This window comes from Salvelinus fontinalis, chromosome 10, assembly GCF_029448725.1.
Source record: "Salvelinus fontinalis isolate EN_2023a chromosome 10, ASM2944872v1, whole genome shotgun sequence".
Classification (NCBI taxonomy): Eukaryota; Metazoa; Chordata; class Actinopteri; order Salmoniformes; family Salmonidae; genus Salvelinus; species Salvelinus fontinalis.
In genome coordinates this window covers 18,897,312-18,912,362 of record NC_074674.1, presented here as the reverse complement: position 1 = coordinate 18,912,362, position 15,051 = coordinate 18,897,312, and the positions used below count along the sequence as shown (strand labels likewise).

The window sequence follows — 15,051 nt, the reverse complement described above, 5'->3', positions numbered from 1 at the left end:
TTTGACTCAGTGGGGGCTCCTTTACAATCCAGCTGATTTGGCCTCTTTGCCATTGATGAGAATTGGTTTGAAAGTTAAAGAGCAAAAATATTTGGCATTTTCCCCTAAACATCAAATCAGATGACCCTTGCTTGATTGACCTTTAACGTCTTCTTCCATTTAGACTCCTGGTTGGTCAATGTTTTATTTCTGAGTGTTGCTGTCTGTCTCAGATCAATCTGGCCAAGGACATTGACCTGTCCCAGAAGCCCACCTTCATCATCAAGCCGGACGGAGGGTCCCAGGGGGACGGCATCTACCTCATCCGTGACCCCGGCGACCTCAGGGTCATAGCGGGGTCACATACCAAGCAGTCTGTGGTCCAGGAGTACATCCACAAGCCCCTGCTCATCGACAAGCTCAAGTTCGACATCCGTCTCTACGTGCTGGTCAAGTCCCTGGAGCCGCTGGAGATCTATATCGCGAAAGAGGGGCTGTCGCGTTTCTGCACCGAGCCATACCAGGTAAGAACATGCATAAGGACTTTATAATAAACCCATTCTGCACCGAGCCATACCAGGTAAGAACATGCATAAGGACTTTATAATAAACCCATTCTGCACCGAGCCATACCAGGTAAGAACATGCATAAGGACTTTATAATAAACCCATTCTGCACCGAGCCATACCAGGTAAGAACATGCATAAGGACTTTATAATAAACCCATTCTGCACCGAGCCATACCAGGTAAGAACATGCATAAGGACTTTATAATAAACCCATTCTGCACCGAGCCATACCAGGTAAGAACATGCATAAGGACTTTATAATAAACCCATTCTGCATCGAGCCATACCAGGTAAGAACATGCATAAGGACTTTATAATAAACCCATTCTGCACCGAGCCATACCAGGTAAGAACATGCATAAGGACTTTATAATAAACCCATTCTGCACCGAGCCATACCAGGTAAGAACATGCATAAGGACTTTATAATAAACCCATTCTGCACCGAGCCATACCAGGTAAGTACATGCATAAGGACTTTATAATAAACCCATTCTGCACCGAGCCATACCAGGTAAGAACATGCATAAGGACTTTATAATAAACCCATTCTGCACCGAGCCATACCAGGTAAGAACATGCATAAGGACTTTATAATAAACCCATTCTGCACCGAGCCATACCAGGTAAGAACACTTTATCTGAAGAGTACCTACGCATGGACTGCATGACGCATACATACCGCATTCATAAGCAGTACATATGATATTTTATCTTCCGTTCGGCCTGAAAGCATACTACTATCATTTTAAACATTGCCTTTATGTTTTAAACAGTGAATATAGTATTCTGAAATGTGTTTCTCCCATCTCCCTGCCACCCCACTAGGAGCCCAGTCAGAAGAACCTGAGCCATGTGTTCATGCACCTGACCAACTACTCCCTCAACGTCCAGAGCGGGAACTTCGTCCACTCAGACAGCCTGTCGTCGGGCAGCAAGCGCACCTTCTCCAGCGTGCTCTACCGCCTGGCCTCTAAGGGGGTGGACATTAAGAAGGTGTGGTCAGACATCATCTCGCTGGTCATCAAGACGGTCATCGCCCTGGTCCCTGAGCTCAAGGTTTACTACCAGGCCGACATACCGCCCGGCAAACCAGGACCCACCTGTTTCCAGGTAGGGACAGGAGTGTGGAGTGTGTGATTCAGTTAGTTGTCATGTGAATCTAATGGGATAGAGGTTTTACAATCTAATATAACTATTGTCGTTGAATAGTCTAATCAAGTGAGAGAGACTTTGTCATTTCGTCAAACAATCATCTTTATTCAATATTGATTAATTATTGCAATAATGAGGCTGGTCGAGTAATCTAACCTTTACACAAATGCAGAGTCCTATATATAGCTGACACTAAAAATGCTTAGTCATGATTGGTTCCACCCATCCGATGCAGATTGGGGCATGATAAGCCACTGGGGTCATCCTGTCGTTATCTGCAGGGGGTTGTTGTCTTAACCCCACCCTGTTTTTAGTTTCCCAGATGCAAGGATGATTTTGAGACGATGAGGGATCGCTCTACTCCTAAGCTATCCCTAGTAAAACACATTCTTGTTTCTGTAATGCAGTTTTTAACTCATTTGTCAGCTCAAGCCTTCTCTGGTGACCATACGCCCAGATTAGCTGCAGGGAACTAGAGTGGAGACCATTAAAAACCCAGACACTAGTAGGACAGAAATGTCTTACTATTAGTTAAATATGAATTGTTAACCATTAATCTGAAATAAATCAGGTAAATATGTAATTTTCCTCTCACACTATCTTCAGTTGTATCAAGGTGAAAGACCATTAATCCACGCGTCGATAGCCTTGAGCTCAGACGGAGTTCTGAAAAACGACACTAATATGGATGATATTAAAATGTGTTCTAAGGTACTAGATGTATTTTAGGGATAGTGTGACTGAGTTGTAGATGTGGTGTTTTGCAATACATAACGCCCATTTCTACCATGTGTGTGTGTGTGTGTGTGTGTGTGTGTGTGTGTGTGTGTTAGATCTTGGGATTTGACATCCTCCTGATGAAGAACCTAAAGCCAGTTTTACTGGAGGTCAACGCCAACCCCAGTATGAGAATAGAACACGAGCAGGAGGTGAGTAGGACCACCATCATCATCATCATCATCATCATCACTGCCATGCTCTGAAGTGCTAATGGTGTGTCTGTTTCAGGTGTCCCCGGGGGTGTTTGAGTACGTCCCCAGCCCAGTAGATGAGGAGGTGAAGGTGGGAGTTATTAGGGACACGCTTCGTCTCATGGACCCTGCTCAGAGGAAATCACTCACGTGAGTCACACACACACACACACACACACACACACCCGTGGCCATGAAGCTAATTCTCTTCACAATATACAAACACAGGCTCATTCTGTTCAGAACAACCCAGGGTAGCCTAGCGGTTAAGAGCATTGGGCCAGTAACCGAAAGGTCGCTGGTTCGAATCCCTGAGCTGACTAGGTGAAAAAATCTGTCTGTACCCTTGTGCAAAAGCACTTAACCCTAATTGGTCCTGTAAGTCGCTCAAGATAAGAGCTTCTGCTAAATGACTACAATGTAACTGTACATCAAGTGTCATGATCATAAATGTTGACACTGTGTATGACATTTTGTTTTTATGCTCTGGAAATGTGAAGTGCGCATTTGGGCTCACGGGTGTTGCTTGTATGACATCAAAGCGGTATTTATTATAATCCTCAATGTCTTATCGTTCAAAATACAGAGTCCTCTTAATTTATAGCATTTCCCTCACTCTGATAACAAAAACATTTTGAAATATTTGCCCAGTTAGCGGGGGGGGGGGGGGGGGGTCAACGTCTTGTCACGCGAGGTGCCCAAGTCCAGAACGGCTTTCAGTCAAAACCCCATCCAGTGCAGAGCCAGAGCTCTGACGTCTTGTACAGCATGTTACTGTACAGCCACTGTGTTCCAATTTTAGGCGTTTATCGGTGACCAAATATGCAATGTAGTGTAAAAGGCTACGAAGCTTTATGATATATTTGAGCAATGTAAGACATTACTCTATTCTTTAGAATTGCATTGCATTTATTTTTGTTTCCAAAGTAGGCCTGTCTTTTTAAGATTGACTACAGTAGGCTAGCCAAGTGTCTTTTTGTACCTTTTTCTTTTTGTAGACTGTCAGTAGCCAACAGACACTTTTTTTCCCCCAGTGACAAGTAAGACAACCTAGATAGTAGCCTATGATTTAAAAAAGTAAGCTATTTCATCTGACATATCCAGGGAATGCGTGATTGATATTTTGATGTGCAACCTATCGAATTATCTGATTTATTATTTTTTTATTTTTTTTGTGCATATTGGCCTAGGCTATATTATTCACCACCTGAGGAAGTGAGAACTTCAACACACTTAGATTGTCATATTTAAATATGACAATGTCGCTAGATAGCCATGTAGGCTAATTGAGTCATCGATCAGTAAATGTAATGTCCTACAACAACTTTCCAGCGCTAGGCCTATGCAGGCTACTTTAGGTAGGCCTATGCAGGCTACTTTAGGTAGGCCTATGCAGGCTACTTTAGGTAGGCCTAGTCACCGCAAGTGGCGCGCGCCGCTCCGCGGGCGCATCCAAAACCATATACTACATACCACTAATAAAACTTGTAGTATAGTATGTACGAGATACACATGATTTCTTGCAGGTTCCTTCTCGACGATGCAACAGCAATACGAAATAATAAGAAAACGAACATAAAGCAAATGGCTCAGTAGAATATGTATATTTAGCAGAAGTATAAATTGTGCAGTATTTAGCAATCATAATAAGAGTTTGGCAGCGGTGTGTGTGCTAACGTGTGTAGAATCGGTGCAGGTGGTCAGTCCCAATTCAAGTCTTCGACAGTCTGATGGCTTGTAGATACCAACAGGCTCCGAGACACTGTCTATCAGACCTCATGCTTCCGATACTGTCTGCCCGACGGTAAGGCACAGCTCTTGGCTGGGGTGTGTGGAGACCTTGAGGAGGAGGATGCCTTAGGAGTAGAGACGCTGTTGTGCCCTCTTGACAACAGTGGTGGCGTTGTTGGTCCATGTCGTGTCCTCGGGGATGTGGACGCCGACGAACTTCAAACTGCTGACTCTCTACTGCAGTCCTGTTGATGTGAATCAGGGCATTTTCCCTCCTCTGCTTCCTGAAGTCAACAATCAAGTCATTTGCTTTGCTGACGTCGAGGGAGAGGTTGTTCTCCTGGCACCACAATGCCAGTTCACGCACCTCCTCCCTATAGAGTCGTCATTGTTGGTTATCAGGCTACAACTGTGGTTTTGTCAGCAAATTTGATGGAGTTGGTGTCCTGCAAAGCCTCTCAGTCGTGGGTGAACAGTGAGTACGGCAGAGGGCAGAGGACACACCCCAGGGGGCCCCTGTGTTAAGAGTCAGTGTGGAGGAGGTGTTGTTGCCAATACTCACAGCCTGTGGTCTGCCCGTCAGGAAGTCCAGGATCCAGTTGCAGAGGGAGGTGTCCAGACCCAGGATTCTCAGCTTGGTGTCGAACTTGGAGGGAACTATAGTGTTGAATGCTGAACTGTAGTCAATTAACAGCATTCTCACATAGGTGTTCCTCTTGTCCAGATGTGTTACGGCCGTGTGAATGGCGATGGAAATGGCATCTTGCGTGGAGCTGTTAGCGGTACGCACACTGGAGTGGGTATGGTGTGCGTGGTGCTGTTGGCGGTGCGCACACTGGAGTGGGTGCGTTGTGCCTGGCATGTTGGCCTTGATGTGGGCCGTGACAAGCCTCTCGACGCACTTCATGATGACCGGGGTGAGTGCGAAGGGGCGATAGTCATGTCACCTTGTTTTTCTTGGGCACTGGGACGATGGTGGTCTCCTTGAAGCCAGTGGGGACTACAGCCTGGGACAGGGACAGGTTGAAGATGTCCAAGAAGAAGCCTACTCTGATTGTTAAATGACGCTATGAACTCAATATCAAGAGGTGAGAAATAAATAATGTACTCCCAGAAAGCCGTGACTCTCCTCAATGTAACTAGAACAACAGTAGTTACTTTGAAAACTGTTTATTTTGAGGCTAGGGTTAGGGTTCAACTGAGATGTGGATGAAGCTTAGGGTGAAGCTGCATCATTCCCCCATTACCATAGATGGTGTCAGCGACCCAAGTCTCTCCTTCCCTACCTCCCTCCCTCCATCTCGACTAAGTTCACCCTGTGTGTGTGGTGATATTAGCCAATCAGTGTGACGTGTGTGGGTCTGGGCTCTAGGCTGGACCTGGGGATTGCTGATAGGGGGAAGTCTATCTCTCTCTCTCCCTCTGGTCTCTCTGGCCAGCCAGCTCTAGAAACGCCCCAGTGAGCAGCTCTCCATAAGCCTGTTAAAGGGAAACATTCAATTCCAGCCCAGCCGTGATGAAATTTCACACATGACTGCCGTGTGTGTCTATACCGGGTATGTTTGTGGGTGTGTGTGAGTCTGGCAGGCAGCTCGATGCTCTGCGGCCCATGGGGTGGCCATCACTAACCTCCCCTTACCACTATTCCGTTAAGACATACCGTTTCGTTACGGTACATCTCTGCCTCTCTCTCTCTCTGCCTCTCTCTGCCCTTTTCTATCATTTTCATCCTCTCGCTTTCTGTCTTGATCTATCCCTGTTCTCTCTCGCTCTCCCTTCCTTGGTTATCAAGACATGGCTTTCACAGTCAGAATGATCTCTCTCTCTCTCCGCATCTTTCTCTATACGATGATCTTCCATATGTGACTCGTTTCAGGAAACTAGGCACATGTTGCACGTCACTAATTCACAGGAGCGCCATTTTGAACGTAAACTTCTGGAGCATGTGATCTTTCATGTGCCTTAATAACAAACTTGTATGCCATCTGTAAATACGAATACAAATGTTAAATTACGTGCCTAGTTGGTTTAGCCACTGAAAAAGTCAGCAACCTTCCCGCTAGCCATGACTGGCTGAAATAATGAGTTGGCTGGACATGCCGCGAGATGAGTTCGGATTGGTCTGCCATGTAGCATGCTTCTGTCTATTAATGAGCTGGTCAGTATGTGTAGGTAATCTTTTCTAACGTGTACATTTAAAAAAAAAAATGATATCACGTTGTAGAGCTGCATAAGTGTTCTCTACTTTCTGGAGGACTGAGTTTTGAAATCGGTGGAATTAGAGTATGATAGCTAAGGAGATAGAGACAATTCTGCCGTTTGATTGCAAATATGCGGATGGAGTCGAAAAGAGAACACACAGAAGGCTGTTGTATAAAACACCTGTCTCCGGATTACATCTTCAAACTAAGGGAAACCATGACATCCGTGACAGAGGGAGAAGCGTTCATCCATGTATACGGGTAAGAGAGTCTAGCTAACATTTTCAGATATTACATGTTTCTAATTTTGTCAGAATTCATTTTATATTTCAGGTTAAAGTGTACTGTTAGCTAGCTAGCTAGTTAACGTTACGTGTATGACATGTGTAGTAATATTATTCATATCTCAGAGCCATTTGCATTGCTAAACTCAACAAAAAAAGAAACGTCCCTTTTTCAGGACCCTGTCTTCCAAAGATAATTTGTAAAAATCCAAAACTTCAAATATCTTCATTGTAAAGTTTTTAAACACTTTCCCATGCTTGTTCAATGAACTATAGACATTTAATGAACATGCACCTGTGGAGTGGTCGTTAAGACACTAACAGCTTACAGACGGTAGGCAATTAAGGTCACAGTTATGAACCTAGGACACTAAAGAGGACTTTCTACTGACTCTGAAAAACACAAAAAGAAAGATGCCCAGGATCCCTGCTCATCTGTGGAAATGTGCATTAGGCATGCCTCAAGGAGGCATGAGCACTGCAAATGTGGCCAGTTCAATAAATTGCAATGTCCATTCGTCTTTACTGACGAGTCGCAGTTTTGTCTCACCAGGGGTGATGGTTGAATTCGCGTTTATCGTCGAAGGAATGAGCGCTACACTGAGGCATGTACTCTGGAGCGGGATCGATTTGGAGGTGGAGGGTCCGTCATGGTCTGGGCGGTGTGTCACAGCATCATCGGACTGAGGTTGTTGTCATTGAAGGCAATCTCAACGCTGTGCGTTACAGGGAAGACATCCTCCTCCCTCACATGTTACCCTTCCTGCAGGCTCATCCTGACATGACCCTCCAGCATGACAATGCCACCAGCCATACTGCTCGTTCTGTGCGTGATTTCCTGCAAGACAGGAATGTCTTGGTGGTAGAGTGGGTTAACATCTCACAGCAAGAACTTGCAAATCTGGTGCAGTCCATGAGGAGGAGATGCACTGCAGTACTTAATGCAACTGGTGGCCACACCAGATACTGACTTACTTTTGATTTTGACCTTTGTTCAGGGACAAAAATATTCCATTTCTGTTAGTCACATGTCTATGGAACTTGTTCAGTTTGTCTGTTGTTGAATCTTATGTTCATACAAATATTTACACGTTAAGTTTGCTGAAAATAAACGCAGTTGACAGTGAGAGGACTTTTTTTGTTGTTGCTGAGTTTAGTTATAGCCTAATGTTAGCTAGCTGACATTGAACCCTGTTGGTTAGCTACCTGCAGATTCATGCAGGGTAGTGACGTTATGAGTTGGGAATATGGTTCATTGTTTAGATAGCTAGCTACATGTCAAAAAATAAGACTCCACAATACAAGTAACTATTTCAATAGAATGTTTACGATGTCACTGCAACAACTGTCAATCGACGTAGCTGGTAAATTCACTCTGGCTATCTACTCTATTTCAGAGCACTCTTGTCTGAGTGTGCCAGAGCACAGAATAATTGACAAATATACGAAACACTCAACACCTGTTGAGTATGGCTGATGTCAGTAAACATTGTATTCACCAACGCTCTGGACAACATAAAAACAGCTTAACCAGCTCTTGTGGGAAGTAAACTGGTCAGAGTGAGCAGTTCTCTCATTTGTGTCTGGAGGTAGCTAGCCAACGTTAGCCAGTTAGCTTGCGTGCTTGACTGCTGCTGTTAGGACAGAACGCTCGGATCAACCCTACACCTCAGCCAGAGCATCCAGTGTGCGCTCTGAACGCTCCGAGAGTGAAACGCTCTGAATTTACGAACGGTTCTGAGTTTATGCAAACCCAGAGCGCTTTCTGGCACTCCAGATTTCATTTAGGAACACACTCGTAGTATAAACCAGCCGTTAGTCTTAATCTTTGGTTGTTTAGTAGAGTGGTCAACAACTGGTCGATCATGATCGACTTGTCGATTTCCAAGGCATTTCTAGTCGATCGCCAAACATTTCTGTACGAAACCCAACAATAAAGCCTTGTGTTCCTATTTTTTTTTATTGGTCTCGGGCTGTTGATAGTAGGTGCTGCCAATTCAGCTGCCCTGCGCGCCGGGTAGGCAAACTGTTGCCATTTCATGTGTCTGAAGGTATAAACTCTGCCTTCCCGGTGGGCTTAGGAAATCAAGTGCCTATGTCACCGCTGGCCAATCAGATTGCTCAGATGACCGAGTCTGCAGTAACGTAGCAGGCATAAAAGAAAGCTACGGCAAAATTGAGATTTCAAAACGTTTAAAACCCCGACTAGAGAGAGACTGTCAACGAATACAGCAAAGAGCTGCTGTTTTTATGAGTGAGTTCATGTTTAAGTGCCGGCCATGAGGAGAGGCACTGCAGTGTATTCAACACTATTGTAAGCAATTAAATGTGTGTTCTTCCTATTTCCACTCAGCGCTACAACAAGCACTGCAGCAATAATGAATGAGTTGGAAAGTGTATCGATAGACTTGCGTTGTTGTTGTTATTATTAGCGGCTTTGGTCTTTTTTAATTTCAAGGAATATTTCACTTTCTCTGTTCATAGGAGTAACAACATGAGTTTGTGCACGAGGCGGAAATAATGCGGTGGGACTCGAGTTTCGCCATCAGCTGGAAGACGGTGTCCCTTTTTGGTCAGTGGAGGAAAGGGAGAGTGGAGGGATGTTGAGAGATGAACCTTCAGTCTGCTGCTCTCTCCCTCCGCTGAGACTGACCATCAGATGCAGGCCCCATCAGCCCAGTAAAATAAAAAGCGAATTATTTTAATGTATGCTCACTCAGCTGTGCCTCACAAGTAATAGAACAATGGATCTATTACCGGTGTGATCGTATAGCCTACCTCAAATTTTTGAAATACAATTTTAAAAAATGTCCCCAACAACAATGCATTGGCAGGTAAATTCAAGCAAAGCCAGTATGCAGTGATAATATATTGGACCTATCGCTTACTGCACAAACCTCACTGCTACAGTACTGTTTTCAATTGGTTAATGTTGCATAGGCTTACATTTTTTTAAGTCATGTTAATAAAAAATCAGAGCAGTAGATCTCCATACATTTTGACTCAGGAAACGTTGGTGACCACAGGTTTAGTACATGGCCTCACATTTGAATCCTTAAAGAGATGGATGGGGCTCAAGCTTAAGAGAGTGTGAATGATGCTGAATGGATGTAGACAAAGAAGAGCTCTCCAGTAGGTACCAAAACATTCAAGGGCCATTTTCTCAAATGTGAGGTTACAAGTTGATCAATTTTCAAAGCAGAATTACTTTCCCATTGTTCCTCAACTGTAGTGTTTGATGTACCATTTTCTAGCTCTGAAAATAATGAGCATGTTGCTACATAAGACCGAATCGAGCCAGTCGGTCACATATCTTCTATGATCAGTCAGTTTTTCCTCTGAGAGTCGGTGAGAGGAATATCTGCTGGGGGATAATGCCCTTTCAGCTATTACCATATTCATGACCAGGACCTTATTGATATAATCCTGTATAATATATCTATAATCCTGGATCATCCTCACTGCATATCTCTCGCTCTTTATACAACAGGTGTGGGGCTAAACCTGGATGCTGATTGGTTAAAACCGCATTCCAGCCGGTGTCTATTCCACAAGTTAACACCGGCTAAATCTTATGTTGAAATGCCTATTTTACTCTGTTCCATCTGACTGTTCAATCCACTGTCCTTTCAGCTCAGCCAGGCAGTTTATATACTAGATCTACACTGTAAAAAGCATCTAGACATTATCTTCCATTTTTCTTTTCGTCTAGCATTTGCTTTTCAACAGCAGAGATTTGTAATAACCTTGCCGTCTGTCTCCAGCATTTGCAACGTTGTTTCAATGTTGAAGTTCGATCTCCATGCCGGGACAAGAAACAGGCTGGCAGCTTTTCTTAGCCAGTCGAAATCATGAATTGGCATAATTTTTATGGATGTACATAAAGAAATATCAATAGAAAACCACAAAATGCAGCTAGTTTGCTTTCATTCCATCTTTATTTTTGAAGCGATTGTGTTAGCTGTGTAGTTGGCTATCTCGTCTGAACAGTGGCCTGGCGAGAGAGCAAGGTGAATGCCAGGTGACATCATGCCCCCTCCCCCAACAAAATAAAATCACTAGAAAACAGCTTAAACAAACGTAAATGGAGCTACTTTGATGTTATTCTGGCTGCACTGTTTAACTTTATTGTGTTAGCCAAAGTTGGCTAGCTAGCAAGCAAGAGATAAGAACGTTGTCGGCCATCATGGCAACCAAACCGATAGAACGAACGACCAGCCGGCTTGGGTAGCAACCCTAGATTTGTGTCGGGACTATATCTCGTAGACGGATGAAATAGAATGAATAAATTCATCAAAATAATGAAGATATGTCTAATTATTTCAATATGTTGGTAACCCGTTGTATAAAAGTGAGTGAGGCGTACATCACAGCTGAATAGGGCAGTATTTTCATATTTTATGAGTGATTCATACTTTCTGTGACGTTGTTAGTTAAATAAACTGACCAGTAAAGTGATTTCTGGATTATTTTCCTCAACAAGGTGTAATGCCATAGTTACAGTACTGCCATAGATATCATGTATGACACCAATGACAACCAATGACATTGGTTCCTACTACCAGGAGAGCTATGACCTTCTGGAGACTTGATTCAGTTGTCATGGTGTTTGGCATTGGTATTCCCTTGTCATCATTTCTGCTTTAGCCCACTTGTTTTCTATATCAGAGGACGGGAGTATTGAGTTGCTTTTAAGCCGTCAACAGTTTCTGATTTGTCTTCTAGCCCACAATTCTGTTTAATTTAGCGTTTCAGTCTGCTGAAAACTATAAAGTAGTGGAAAATGACACAACAAATCAGATTGTTTTGCTTTGGTTCCCTTTATGTATTCTGATAAGACGCACACACTCCCCCTGCTTTCTGCCAGGCGGGAACAAAAATAAGGTAAGGTAAGGCGGTGATTGCGTGGAGATGTGTTGTCAGCTGTGCAGATGGAGTGTGACAGAGTCCGATGGCTGCCTGTAGTGGAAAACGCTAATTATCCCCGGCTGGCTAGCGCTAATGCTTATTAATTTAGCCATTTAGATTTGATGTGTTGCTAAAACACGCAATCAGTGCAGCGCCGGGCGATACATTGAACAAAATGAGAAGATGTTAATCATGAGTTACTGTGTGTGTGTGTGTGTGTGTGTGTGCCCTGAGCTGTGTTTATCAACTCTATGCCTATCGAACAAAAACCCATCGTTAAACTACGTGACGCAGCTATGGCAACAGCCAGCCAAAACTTGCTGCCGATGGCTTCATCTGATGTATGCTAAACCAGCCACACTGACAAACCCTTTCCTCCCCCTCCACACCTTCCACAGCAGCCAAACGCATCCGATTTCCAGTAATGATCTGCAAAATTCTATTAAATGAAGTGTAAAAATGGATGGGAGACATTTTGATTTGGGAATCGTCACGGGAACAAATGAACAAAGGTAATGGAGGGTGGCCAAGGGAAATCAAGGTGTGAGGTCACATCTGTGTGTCAAACCCACCCTGAAGGTGGTTCTAAGGCCAGGGCCCGTATCCACAAAGCGTCTCAGATTGCTGATCCGGGATTTGTCCATATAATATTATGATCTAAAAGGCATAACTGCTCCTAGATCAGCACTCCTTCTCCGAGATGCTTTGTGAATACAGGCCTAGATCGTACTACCACCCATCCATAGCTGCTGGTACGGTTCATCTCTCTACTTCTCTCTCTCCCAGGGGATGTAGTGTGCTCAAAACAGAACAGGCAATAACAATGTTAGCAGGAAAGCAATAACAACTCGAACAACTCTGCAGTTTTCCCTGGAACTGAAATGGATACGGCTGGCTATTAATGAGTAATAACTGCTCACTCTCTCAGCATACCGCATTATCCAACATTTCCTGTTCCAGAATGCATTTAAAACGCTGATCAGGGACTCTCTTTAACTCCGGGGAACACAACGTGTTTTCAGCGTCATTTGGGGGAACTAAGCCGTTGCTTACTCAGCAGATGGCGCAGGTACATCCGTAACCAAACGTACCAGAGTGGATTATAACCGCAGGCAGCTTTAGACGCTGTAGAGAGGTAGGATGTAGGAAAGGTCGGACCTAGGATGAAGGAAAGATGGCACATAGAAAGGTAGGACACAAAGGTAGGATTTAGAATAGAGACATACACTATATATACAAAAGTATGTGGACACCCCTTCAAATTAGGGATTTGGCAATTTCAGCTACACCCGTTGCTGTCAGGTGTATAAAATTGAGCACACACCCATGCAAACTCCATAGACTAACATTGTCAGTACAATGGCTTTACTGAAGAGCTCAGTGACTTTCAAAGTGTCACTGTCATAGGATGCCACCTTTCCAACAAGTCAGTTGGTCAACTTTCTGCCCTTGTAGAGCTGCCCCGGTCAACTGTAAGAGCTGTTATTGTGAAGTGGAAATGTCTAGGAGAAACAACGACTTGGTTGCGAAGTGGTAGGCCACACAAGCTCCCAGAATGGGACCGCCGAGGGCTGAAGCTCGTAAAAGTCATCTGCCCTCTGTTGCAACACTCACTACCGAGTTCCAAACTGCCTCTGGAAGCAGCGTCAACACAAGAACTGTTCATCGGGAGCTTAGTGAAATGGGTTTCCATGGAGCAGCCTAAGATCAACATGTGCAATACCAACCGTCAACTGGAGTGGTGTAAACCTCGCCCTCGCCATCATTGGACTCTGGAGCAGTGGAAACACGTTCTCTGGAGTGATGAATCACGCTTCACAATCTGGCAGTCCGACGGACAAATCTGGGATTGGCAGATGCCCGGAGAACGCTATTTTCCCCATGCATAGTGCCAACTGTAAAGTTTGGTGGAGGAATAATGGTCTGGGGCTGTTTCTCATGGTTTGGGCTAGGCCCCTTAGTTCCAGTGAAAGGAAATCTTAACGCTACAGCATACAAGGACATTCTAGACTATTCTGTTCTTCCACTTTGTGGCAACAGTTTGGGGAAGTCCCTTTCCTGTTTCAGCAAATAGTTTGTTGAGATCGGTGTGGAAGACCTTGACTGGCCTGCACAGAGCCCTGACCTCAACCCCATCAAACACCAGTGGTGTAAAGTACTTAAGTAGTACTTTAATGTATTTTTACTTACATCGGTTTTTGGGGTATCTGTACTTTGCTATTTATATTTGACTACTTTTACTTCCCTACATTCCTAAAGAAAAGTATGTACTTTTTACTCCATACATTTTCCCTGATACCCAAATGTACTCATTTACATTTTGAATGCTTAGCAGGACAGGAAAATGGTCTAATTCACATACTTATCAAGAGAACATCCCTACTGCCCATCCCTATCTGGCGCTCACTAAACACATGCTTTGTTTGTAAATTATGTCTGAGTGTTGGGGTGGGCCCCTGGCTAACTATAAAAAAAATGTATAAATGCAGATAGTCTGGGTAGCCATTTGATTAGCTGTTCAGGAGTCTTATGGCTTGGGGACAGAAGCTGTTAAGAAGCTTTTTGGACCTAGACTTGGTGTTCCGGTACCGCTTGCCGTGTGGTAACAGAGAGAACAGTCTATGACAAGGGTGGCTGGAGTCTTTGGCAATTTTTAGGGCCTTCAACTGACACCGCCTGGTATAGGTGTCCTGTATGGCAGAACGCTTGGCCCCAGTGATGTACTGGGCCGTACGCACTACCCTCTGTAGTGCCCTGTGGTCGGAAGCTGAGCAGTTACCATACCAGGCAGTGATGCAACCAGTCCGGATGCTGTCGATGGTGCAGCTGTAGAATTTTTTGAGGATCTGAGGACCCATGCCAAATATTTTCAGTCTCCTGAGGGGGAATGGGCATTGTAGTTCCCTCTTCACGACTGTCTTGGTGTGCTTGGACCATGATAGTTTGTTGGTGTTGTGGACACCAAGGAACTTGAAGCTCTCAGCCTGCTCCACTACAGCCCCGTCGATGAGAATTGGGTCGTGCTCGGCCTTCCTTTTCCTGTAGTCCAGGATCGTCTCCTTTTGTCTTGATCACGTTGAGGGAGAGGTTGTTATCCTGGCACCACACTGCCAGGTCTCTGACCTCCTCCCTATAGGCTGTCTCATCATTGTCGGTGATCAGGCCTACCACTGTTGTGTCATCAGCAAACTTAATGATGGTGTTGGAGTCAAATATTGAGGCAAAGTAAAAACTAGAGAGCGTGGAAAGACA

General features: G+C 44.4%; 1 protein-coding gene across 3 annotated transcripts in view; it reads left to right on the top strand.

Annotated features, from left to right (window-relative positions):
* The window catches only part of ttll11 (tubulin tyrosine ligase-like family, member 11), a 41,522-nt gene that overhangs the window by 15,425 nt on the left and 11,046 nt on the right, over positions 1 to 15,051 (top strand). For 2 of the 3 annotated variants that reach the window (XM_055935970.1, XM_055935969.1), the window contains exons 4-7: positions 213 to 503; positions 1,378 to 1,662; positions 2,538 to 2,633; positions 2,713 to 2,825. In XM_055935970.1, the coding sequence (XP_055791945.1) occupies positions 213 to 503; positions 1,378 to 1,662; positions 2,538 to 2,633; positions 2,713 to 2,825 (785 nt within the window). Of the gene's footprint in view, positions 1 to 212; positions 504 to 1,160; positions 1,176 to 1,377; positions 1,663 to 2,537; positions 2,634 to 2,712; positions 2,826 to 15,051 lie in introns of those variants that run through there. The other variant, XM_055935972.1, reaches the window with a different exon arrangement.